The 12,048-nt window shown below is 35.0% G+C and overlaps 1 protein-coding gene across 1 annotated transcript in view; it reads left to right on the top strand.

The window, feature by feature from the left end:
- Positions 1-12,048, top strand: part of LOC134844455 (uncharacterized) — a 114,234-nt gene that overhangs the window by 101,366 nt on the left and 820 nt on the right. The window contains exon 12 of the mRNA XM_063861152.1: positions 5,106-5,272. Within this exon, the coding sequence (XP_063717222.1) occupies positions 5,106-5,272 (167 nt within the window). The remainder of the gene's footprint in view (positions 1-5,105; positions 5,273-12,048) is intronic.

Below are 12,048 nucleotides of genomic sequence, written 5' to 3'. Positions count from 1 at the left end.
CTATCAGAATTTGTAATTCCAATCACTCGCGTTCAGAGTCTTGCACAAGCGGTTGTGTTCCTTTAAATTTATCAAAATTTGATTTCAATTATTTTTACTTATCAGACAAAACTTTTTTATTCTTTCTTGCCCAATCAGTATTATTAATCAATCAGTCATTAAATTCAGATCAGAAAAAAACAGTTACAAGAATTTATTACATCGGTCAACTTGTTAAAAATTTCCCTCAGGGCAGAAAAGAAAGGAATCTTCTGGAATTTTAATAACGACATAATGTCAGACCTACACAAGACACTGTTGGCCAAATACAAGGGAGATCTCAGATTGCCAGACAACCCGTTATCACTCTCAGATCATTGTTCGAAAAAGCTGATTAAACTCATGACGGACGAAGACAAAATCCTCAAGGAAGTAAAGAAGGCGGTACACGAAGGCAAACCATTGGACAAATTCGGAGCCTACTTAAAGAACTTCCAGAGGGATATACATGTGAAAGAAGGGCTGTTATTCAATGATAACAAACTGATAGTGCCGGCTGCATTACGATCACCTTTCTTGTCACTCCTTCACGAGACTCATCCAGGGCAGTTTGGGATGAAAGCCTTGGCAGAAAGCATTTGGTGGCCACACCTATACAGAGAGATATACCATCATGGAAAGAATTGCACTCAGTGTATAATGGCCGGTAAGAACCTAAAAGTGTTACTAGGGACGAACAAGACTGAGAAATTACCGAATCTGACCGAACCAAATAAAGAAGTAGATTTAGACTTTGCTGGCCCATTGGACAGGAGTTGGGGTAACGCAAAATACCTTTTGTTATGCATTGATCGCTTTTCAAAGTTTCCGTCTGCGAAGGTAGTAAACAACACCTCGACTTCTTCAATTTTAACCTTCATGACAGATTACTGCCATCTTCACGGATTTCCAAAGTCCATTAGAGCCGACCATGGGTCATGTTTTACTTCGTTTGATTTTAGAAACTTCTGTGAGAAGAACAACATTAATTTAATTCTATGTACGGTTGACGATCATAGATCCAGCGGAGTAGTAGAAAGACTCATTTACACGGTCAAAGCTAAGCTTCTGGCAATGTCGTTCAACGATCCAAAACCATCTTTAAATACGGCTATTGATAAAATTATTTGGAACATACGCTCGACGAAACAATCATCCATTGGATGCTCTCCTTTCTCAAAACATTTTAATAGATCTCCCAATACGTTCTGGAAATCTTTGGTCTCTCACGCAATTAGTTTAGATAAGGGGAAATCAATCTTAACGAAGGACAGAGCACAGGACTGGGGGGCCGATGACGCGTTTGAAGATGGCTACCTGGAAGACAGAACAATTGAGGAGAGAGGCTATGAGAGCGACCCTGCTGACAAAGTAGATAGAAATCTTCAGCGAGCCCCACTGTCAAATCCTTTCAGCCAAGGAGCAGGCAAACGAAAAAGAAACTCCCCTTCCAAGAGACGAGACTCAAATACAGGAGGCCCTTCGATGACTAATACACCAACGGGTGGAAATTCAAGCAAAAAGAGGAGAACATTCATCACGACCTCGAAAGGTTCAAAATTCGACTTTAATAATCTAGATTCGTCGTCAGCGTAAGACCTTTGGGATAAAGTCATTGACGACTACTTGGGTACGGAAGCGGAAACTGTATATAATACACCGACTGCTAACCTTCATAGTGATTTAGATCAACCAAGGAGTACCGTAACAAGCCAGACAAATACGCAGACAACAGTCATTTTACCAACGGGAAGAGTTGACGACCCAATTCGAGTGGATAGTTCTCCGGAGAAGTCAGTGGAAACATCAAAGAGCCCGATACCCGCAAAACTTCGTGTAAGAAGAAATCCAGGCCCCCCGAAATTCCATGGCGATAGACGGTTTATCGTCCAAGTGACGCTCGGTACGGAGACAATTAGTGCAGTAGACTCCGATGACGAACCGCTTATTACGTTTTCCGGTGCAAAGAGTTCAAAACAAAATCCTTCATTCTGTACGACGTCCCCCTCGGATTATCTTACACCCATTGATGAGATCCCACGTCACACGATTTTGGTTACTGAAACCACACAAGACGATCTCTCAACAACTTCCTCTCAGGCGACAAGGACCGCATGGGTATCGCCACCATTGGTAGAAGTGACCAGTAATACTCAGGATGACATCGATAGCGACATATCCTCGGGCATCGATACCGATGTAAGAATAGAGGCAGATAATTTCCATACTAGATACAACTCTACGGTCCCAAACTCTGAAAACTTTTAAGCGGTGGTAACACGACATGTTACGTATTTGATTTAACTTTTATCCATTGGATACCCAGAATTTTTTTTTTATTTACTTAGTTAGTGAGTTAGTTAGTTTGCTTTAATTGTACAAATGCTACATAACCCCAATTGTACATATCATTTTGTACATTCAGTGTTGATATCTGTGTAAACCTGTAAGTAGCCTGTATATATTACCATATAATTACCTCCATTGTAATTTGTACTCTCTGTAAAATCCATTGGTGCTAAATGCGGTTACGTTTTGTTTCTTCTTTGGCCCTGGTGGAGCGAGGGGAGATGGAGTATATGTGTGATATTGGCCACATCGTTGAGCGGGCAGATATTAATTTTTGTGCACTGGGGAATGTTGTGATTCAGTATTTTTAGTATGTTATAACCTTGACCTCTATTATCTAATTACGTACCAGTCAATGTTAACTCTACGAAGTCCAGTGGACTTCGACTCACTAGTTGCTCTTTTTAGACTACAGTCAGTTTTAATTCAAACAATACGTTTATTCTCTTTTAACCTTAGTTAGATACAATAGTTACCAGTGGTACATCTTAACTCTTTATTAATTTTATCATTAATGTTTTTGATATCGTCTTCCAAACAATTCGATCTTTTGTTAAGAAAAGCAATATGGTGCTGATGTAGGCCGGTAGTTTTATCCATATTGAGGAACGCATTTGAAAGTATTCACTGAAAAAAAATTGCTCTGCCTCGGCTGTTATTGTCAAGTTTATCGTTCCAAAGCCAACTCCGTTTTTCGAGTACTTTCCAGATATCTTTGCATTTGCGCTCTTTTTTTAGGAAAAGATGGCCTCAAAACACTCTTGTTCTTCTCGAGTTCTATAAGTTCATTCTTTTTGGCCAGCTTCCTTTTTCTCAGCTTGAAGTTTCTCTTGAATGAGTTAAATTTCTTTTTTCTTTTTTCTAATTTTGTAGTTTTTCTTAGTCTTTCCTTTTGGGTTTAATCTTCTTATCAAATTTGATGTTGTTGCTGTTATCTACGATGGAAGGCGTCATTAGAGAAAACTTTTTTGATTAAATGCTATGCATTGGTGCGCTAGAAAGACAGCAAAAATTGCATGGAATGGGAAATTGAGTTTGAGCTATCCAGCAATCCGACAGCTCATAGTTTAGTTTGACAAAAAAGATGCCGTGTTTCATAGCGATAAATACACATGTTTTTTCCTTCAATTTTTGTTGCTCGAAGGTCATTTCTCAAGATTGTGTAGTCAGGAATAAAAAATAATGTCTGTTTTTTTTCCGGGACGAGCCAAGTTTTATTTATACAAATTAGATAGTACTGAATCATTATGACATGGAGTCTTATAGTTTGCGTACATTGGAATAGACTAAATTTATTTTCTTGGTTTGTTCCTTCAAAGTCAGCTTCTGGTCCTGCAAATTGTGTTTCTTTTTTCGGTTTTTTTTCAATCACCATGATGGTCAGTTGAAAAAGAACAGCTTTTGTCTGGACAGCTTTTGTCTCTTGTCTGTTCAAATTGAAAACTTTCAAGACTTCTGATAGGTATCGGGTCGTCTCCATTATTTATGAGGTGTCCTTAAGATTTCAGCATCGTATTCTCGGGAAGTACCGCTTCTTTACTGAGATCTTTGATTATTTATTTTTTTTGAAGTTTTTTAGATGCGTTGGCGTTAAAACCATTTCATTTTAGTTTTCTGTAGACTAATGTACTACAAGAGTACTAAGTGGCTTTGTGTGCTTGCGCTTTTGAACTCACCAAAGCGTTCCTTGACTACCTTGATTACCTTTTTTTCAAATTGAAACCATAAGTTGGTTTTTTAAGCAATTTTTAATTTTGCATAAGCTATAGAAGACTAAACAAATAACTTTAGCTAGCTGTTGGATTTCACCCTTATTTGCACCACAAAATTTATTTCAATTTTTTTGGACCTTCGATCGTTATTCAAACAACTATTGTCGGCTCTGGTTCGCAAAACTCTTCGGGTCCCCAAAGTCTACAAAAAGTTTTTTTTAATCCGAGTCGAGTGACTATGATTCGAGATAGCCGTTTCTCTTAACTTTTTTTCAGTCAAATTTGTCAATTTGCTGTTTAGAGATGAACAACGAATCACTGCCATGAATTAGTCCAAATTATCCTTAGCATAATTTGGTACAAATTTAAATTTAGCAACGTTACAACTCAATTTCAGTTCTTCAACGGTTCTTAGTGGCCTAAGTTCAAAATGACAGAAAATTAATTTCGTCAATGGAGATGCATTGGTTAACTCTACCATCTAATGCAAGCAAACCGCAAAGGAAGTAAAGTGACTCAAATTTTTGCGCCCTTTCTTTTCCTCGGTTCTTCGTTATTATACGACAAAGTTTAAAGATTTTTCTACCATTACATGCAGAGCAGACTATAGAATTTTTACCAGGGTAGCAATCGATTTCACTCAGAAACATACACTTCAAGAACATGGGACCAGATTTTTGGAAAAAAAATGAATTCAGCTAATTTTAGGGTCGTCTGAAAAGTCAATCAAAATAATCAGTCTCTATTGCATGAATGGGGATTAATTAACACTTTCCCAAAACCTATTTTTTTGTTAAAATTTTCCATTTGTTTTTTTTTGCGGTTTGAATGACAAAATTACTGCTTAAAGAGCCTTCTGTATGATATCTAACACGTATCCGTCTTATTTCTTCTTGAAATGTCTGGTTTCCTGAGTGAAAACGAATCAAAAGTAAAAATAAATTAGTGATTGTAGCTTGAGGAAATGTTGGTGTAATCAATGTTGGTGTGGATATTTTGGTTGATTATCTCATTGTATCGTTTCAGATGGTCCAAACTGCCCTTGACCGAGGATGTTGACCTTGACCTAATGTCCTCTAAGTATATGTTCCCACTTCACTCAGCGGGGCGGGAGGAGGGGACAGAAATGAGTGTCAACAGAGGCCGACAGAGTTCAACCAGCCGAGTCAGCGGACTGGGCTCCGCGGAAGACCGTAAGAAAATATTTCTTTTGTTTCGAAGCAAATAATGAACGTACTGTGGTAATTACACACAGATCTTCGGGCTGGAATTTTTGTCAATTGTTTTTTATGTTTCTTATTTTTCTCGATTCGGTTTTCGGCCTTCCAGGCAAGCAACAGTTGGCCAAAAAAGTCTTTACTTTGTGAACTTTATTCGGAGGAAAACGAATAGAGCAATCCGAGCAGTTAAAAATTTCAATACGTTTCTTTTCTCTATACCCAAGAGGCGTTTGAAATTTCACGGTTGAAATGCAGTTGAAGTAAGCCTATTGCAATATGCAGCAGGTTATCAGAAATTTTTTGCATGTTTCACTTTTTCAAAGTTACTGAAACAATAACTGAAACCCGTAAATCTTTTAAACGTCCCTTTTTTATATTATTCAAAAAGCGTTGATGCAAATCCATAAGACTTAGCAAATTACGACTAGTATTACTTTGCAAAAAATGCGATTGCTCATTGTTTATCACCAGTGCCCAAAAGAAGCGTTCCCAATTAGTGGACAAGAATTCCATTATCGAACAAGAAAAAGCCGATAAGATGTCTGTCTATTATGCTGATAAGATGTCTGTCGGAGGAAATAATTTTGAGATTTTTACTTCCGATTTTAGAGCGAAAGTTACAAAATTACAAAAGAAAATTGAAAAAAAAACTTGATTAAAACAGCGCTTTTGAAAAATCCTCGAAGACGAAGGAACAACTCAGATTTTGGGTAATTTAAGTTTTAGTTAAACAAAAAATAATAATAAAATTAATTTAGATGAATTTTCAAATTAGATGGACTTTTAAATGAATTTTTCTTAGGCTTAAGTCTCTAATTCAAACTGCTATAAATTCTGGCAAAAAAAACGAGAAAAATCTTTTTTATTTTCAAATTTGAGCTCAGAACATAAATTTTTTTAGATGGTATAAAAAACTTGAGTGGCCGGTTAAAAAGTCGAAATTTATCTGAAGAAATGAAGAAATACTCAGAGCACAAATATTCCATCCTTCCTTTGAAAATCAAATTAAAATCAGATCAAAAATTGGAACGTACAAAATTATTACGACAGAGTAACTTGCTTCAACTCAAGTTGGATTAGTTTTGTAGTGCGAAATAATTCACCGAGCCTAACAAAATTCTGTTAAGTTGTTAGCATTTAAGTAAATGAAACCACAAAAATGCACGTAAGTTATTTCAGAGCATGACCAAGAGTTTCAAACTTCCGAAACTTCACAAAAGATTATTGGAGAGAACATCATATCTTTTCAAGTTTGAAATCAGGGAGACGACATTTTCAATGTATTGGAAAATTTTGTTTTCAATTTTATTATATAAAATGCCGAAGTTTGACTGAAGGAAAAAAACCACCCCAAACGATAATCTTCCGCAATTTCTTCGCAAATATTTTATAAATAAGCCTACAATTATAATTATACTGCTTCTAAAATAAAACCTTCCTTTTTTTTGCTTGATCACTCAATTTGCCATATTTTTCTCTGATTTTTGTTCGAACTCTTAATCCGTCGTTACTTCCATTTTGCTCCATCCCTGGCCTGCCAACATGTACTTGAAGCCGCGTAATTGAATCAATTGCTCAAAAACAGTTGCACTCACAATACCAAAGGATCATATAATTTATCAAATTGAACAAGACTGCTCGTATCAGGGCGAAGCCTTGAAAGTTCCGACTGCCTTTTAACGTTTATGGAGCAGTAATAAGATAAACAACATTAAAAAATTAAATGAAATAAAATAAAATGAAAAATTTTTTTTCTAAAATTTGAAATTTTTTTTTGAAAATCATCCCCCCACACGCCATTTAAATTCAAAACAATAGATTTCGCTCCTTGTAACAAATCAATTATGGCAAATAAGCTTCTTTTAACCAATTTGGAACGATTTCTAAGACGCATTAAATCTCCGCTTACGCGTTAATAGCGCGAATTATATCGCGCGTTAATTGTCCCAAATTGGTCAAAATGGCAATCTTTAAACCCTCATAACTTTACGAAAAAGGATCACAGGTGAAATATCTTTTCAAATTTAAGCTCAAAACACCAATAGCTTTCGAATGATATTAAAAAAAAGTCCGTCAAAAGTGGCTAGTTAAAAAGTCGAAAATGGTCTGAAGAAAAAAAACCCACCCCGAGCACAAATATTCCGTTACTTTCGTATCGAAAGTCGGAACAAAAACGAACAAATTTGCTAAATTACTAAAGCCAAGCTCTGGGTTTTCCGACTGCAACTTCACTGCTCTCGAATAGCTTTTAACAAATAAAACAAATTTTAACAACAAATTTTGGACTGACTCTATCAAATACCAAAGGCTAAATTTGAGCCGTATACGGAAATTATATTATGAACTTATTTTGCCTCAACTTATTTTGGAACGCCGCACATAAAAAAAGTTAGCTTTTTAAAACTAGTCAATATTAAAAACAATACTAGTGCGAGCACACTTTTTTTCAACTCATATAGACAAGTGCAAGCACACTGGCCTTGGGAATACAAAGAGTCCAGAAGTGATCCCCATGATTTAGAAATATTTTCTGTGAAATTGCTCTGATTCAAAACAAGACTGCTCATATCAGGGCAAAACTTTGAATGTTTTGACTGCCTCTTAGATGATCTCGAATAATTTTTGTTAAATGAAATTCGTATGACAAAATATTAAATTTAGGCTGATAATGTTAAACTCTAAGTGTTAAACTTTGAGTCGTGCTTGAAATTATTCGGATCATTTAGCTTGCCTCAATTCATTTCGGAACAAATTTGCAGAGCGGGATAATTGAATGTATAAAATGGGTTGTTGTTCCGACTTTCGATTCGAAAGTAACGGAATCTTTGTGCTCGGGGTGGGTTTTTTTTTTCTTCAGACAAATTTCGACTTTTTAACTAGCCATTTTTACGGAATTTTTTATATCATTCAAAAGATATTGTTGTCCTGAGCTTAAATTTGAAAAGATATTTCACCTGTGACCATTTTTCGTAAAATTATGGGGGTTTAAAGATTGCCATTTTGGCCAATTTGGAACAATAAACGCGCGATATATTTCGCGCTATTTACGCGTAAGCGGAGATTTAATCCGCCCTAGAAATCGTTCCAAATTGGTTCAAGAAAGCTTATATGCCATAATTGGTATAATAATAGGAGCGAAATCTATCATTTTGTACTTTGATAGAACCACAAAAGTCCTTCTTTTAGGCTAGAAAGTTTTCATAATCAATAACTTCAGAAAAAGAGTGATTGCCATGAAGTTTGTGAAAACTTCTTCATGGAAAATAGAAAACACTTTTTTGATTTCTTATTTTTTTGATTTTGTTGTGATGGGTTTGTTTGGCAATTTGATTCTTTTTATTTGACTATGTTTAATTTTCGGTCTCATTTAAATTCGGTCTCGAGTTTAATTTCGGTCTCGAATTGGCTAGCCTTCATATGATACTTTTTTCTCTCAGTAGACTTGCAGGGGAAATCTGAAGCCCATTGAAGCTCATTCAAATGATGCGACCATTGAAATATTAATTGAAATAAGAGTGTCTCCTCAAGTTTTTCAAATATTAAATTAAAAATGAGGATTTAATTTGGTAGTAGTTGAATCTGATACTCTGGCGAGTAGCCTTCGGTGCTCCTGTGAAGTTGTAATCTTAACTAGGTTTGAAGAGATTTAACTCGAGTTCCGGCTTTTTTCCTAATGGTAACATCCAATTTTCCTCCCTTCTTCATTTAAAAACTTTTGAGAGGCGTATACTTTGTTTTTCTGACGTTGTTTGTGCAATTTTTATAGTTTTGCCACATTATATCTACACATATAAGATAAAAGTAAAAATGATTCCTCTAATTGGGTTTCAAAGACGCCAGAAAACACGAAGTGCCTAGCTTAAGTTTTAAAGACGAGGTAGTTTTAGACTAAATGATAGCCTAATTTTTGCGATAAGCTTAACCCAGCGTTTCAAAAGCAGAAATGGAACGTGGAATGAACCATCCGAAGAACGGAGACGGTCATGCATTGAAGCTAAGAGCCCAGAAGATTATGTCGAGAATCCAAAACTGAATTACAAAGAAGAAACTACTGTTTCACTTAATAAAAAAAAACAGTAAATTCAGCACTGAGTCCGATATTAGTCGGAGACCATCAAGGATCAAAGATCAAAAATCTAGTTGAGACCAAGACCATTAACCAATCTATTGAAAAACAAATAAATCATGCTCTCGCTAAATCGAAGCCTTGAAGACACTTATACCTGAGGAAGCTAGATAAATTATACATTATCATAGAAGTTAATTCGGTTTGAAATTTAGAAGTGCAGCTGCACGTGTTGAAGGCTGAAATTTCTGAGGAGCGTAGGCGTACCAAAAATTCTGGCGGCGAAACAATTGGGCGACGAAAACTTGAAGACAGCAAAGAGAGTATTGCCAAAACACATTCAAATCACTAGCATAATTATTGGCGAAAAATCGTAACCAGATATTTCTCTATTCAATTGATAATCCCAGAAGGAAAAATAAATTTCGACCAAGTTTCTTCAAAAATGTGGGAAAAGTGAACATACTACAGAATAAGAAGAAGCTCATGCATCAAAAACTATGCCACAATCGTTAAAGCGCTCACATTACCTTGCGTAATCTTTTTAAAATGATGAAATAAGCTGAAGCAAGAAGTTTCTACGAAAGCTTTCTAGCTTTGAAGAGCTTTTTCAATAAAGAAATCAGGGTGGATCTTAAAGAAAAGTTACCTTTATCTACTCAAATGGGGACCGTAACTTTAGAAAAAAGATAAAATAGCACAAAATTTTGAAATTTTATCGAAAAAATGTTCAATTACATGATAGCCGATCACATTTCATGATACTAATAATCTGAAACATTCTGGCTATCGATCTCATTGTTTTATATAAAACTCTGCTTGTAAATGAGTTGAACAAAAAAATTGATTTAGCTTTTTGTTCAGTTTTTTTGTTTGAAAAAACAGTGAAAATAAATAAATAGTCATGCTTCTGCCACTAAATGGCCTTGCCAAAATTTTCATCCATTTTTTTCAGAACGACGATATGTATTGTTTTAACAGAATTGCAAATTAGGTTACAAAAAGCACGCGATAAAACCTCCTAGATTAAGCTAGCAGTAAAGTTTATGCATATGCTATTTTATACAGGACCAACCAAATACTACCGTGGCTAAAAGTCAAGTTATTGGCTTGGCGAACTAAAGGCGGGTTTGATTGCAAGAACTCTTAAAAAACCCTGAAAAACTAGCTGATAAGTTTTCTTGAAACACTTTCAAAAATCATTGCCATATTGCAATTTTGCACCTCGAAGGTTTTGACTCATGTGTTTAAAAATCAAATCAAGTACAAAAGGAGAAGGAAATTTAAGAAATTGATCGTTCACTTTCAAAATGAATCCTTGTTCAAGTCAAGGTCTTTACAATTACAGTTGTTTAAAAAATCCTTAAGCACGAATGGCAAATACTAAAATACAATCTTAAAAAAATTTGGTGGTCGTCAGTAAATTGTTGTATCAGTAATTATTACCTGATTCGATTATCAGTAATATTCGATTAACTGATCCGGTAATTTACTGACACTTTGGTTTACAGAACGCATCCCTAATAACAAACTTGCGTGAGTTACAACCGAAGATTAATTACCGAACAAGCCAAAATGATAATCACCTGGACCGAAAAACTTTTTTGCAACTAAAGAGTATTCCTTGAGCTTGGTCTTCAGTTTGTCCGATCAAATTGCCTTAGCTCAAAAAAAAAGTTTTTTTTGTGACCATTTTTTCTAAAATTTGCGAGAGCTTATTAATAATTACTTAGCTTAAATTTTGCAAGCAACGAATGAATCTGACTCAAACATCATCACAAATTGATTGAGAGCTCGTTATTTTACTCAAATAAAGAGTAAGTAGATGCGAAACATATCAAATTTAATTACTTCGACTAGTAAGGAATGCGACAAAAACTTTTTGTTTTGGTGCATTTTTTCAGACAAATTAGGGTTTTTAACCAATCAACTTTGAAACTAAGTTTTTCTATGAAATAAAATATTGATCTTTTGAGCTCAAATTTAAAATGATGTCTTCGAAAATTTTTTGGGTTTGCCTATTGCAAATTTGGGTCAATCAACGCGCAATATATTTTGTGCTAATCAGCTGTTTAATCAGAAAACGGTCTGAACACATTCCAAGTTAAAATGAACTAAGCTATTTGGTTCATGAGTAGATCACTAAACTGTTTGTTTCTTACATCCAAAAAAAAACAGTTTAACAATTCCTAATTTTTTCAGTAATTTTCTAGATTGTTAAACACATCTATCAAGAACCTTTTCGCATACTTTTATGTGCCGTCCGGACATTTCGGGCTTCGTTCTGATACAAGCATTCTTGATGTTCCCATCATTTGAAAAAAGTGGATGAGCTTTTTATTCGGGTGTGCTTAAGGTTCTGCTTTTTTGGTTTTTCACGCAAAACCAGGTACCACAAATAATCGTCAGAATAGATCAAGTAATATATTATGTTATCAATAAAACCTAGTTTTTTTAATTTTGTGAGTTTTACACAAATTTAGAGCGGTTAAAGCAAACAATTAAAGTGATGATAACTTGATTAATTGGTCATTTAGGCTTTTTAAAAAATTTTCATCGGGTAAACGAGTTTTGGAAGCTTTATTTGGCATTTCTCTGGCAATTAATTTGAATTTTATTCTTTTAAAATAATGTGCAAAAAAGCAGAAATTTTCGAACTTGAAATTTTTTTTCAAATTGTTAC

Source organism: Symsagittifera roscoffensis, chromosome 4 (assembly GCF_963678635.1).
Source record: "Symsagittifera roscoffensis chromosome 4, txSymRosc1.1, whole genome shotgun sequence".
NCBI lineage: Eukaryota > Metazoa > Xenacoelomorpha > Acoela > Convolutidae > Symsagittifera > Symsagittifera roscoffensis.
Note: the sequence above shows the minus strand (reverse complement) of the source record. Positions and strands in the feature narration are given on the sequence as shown.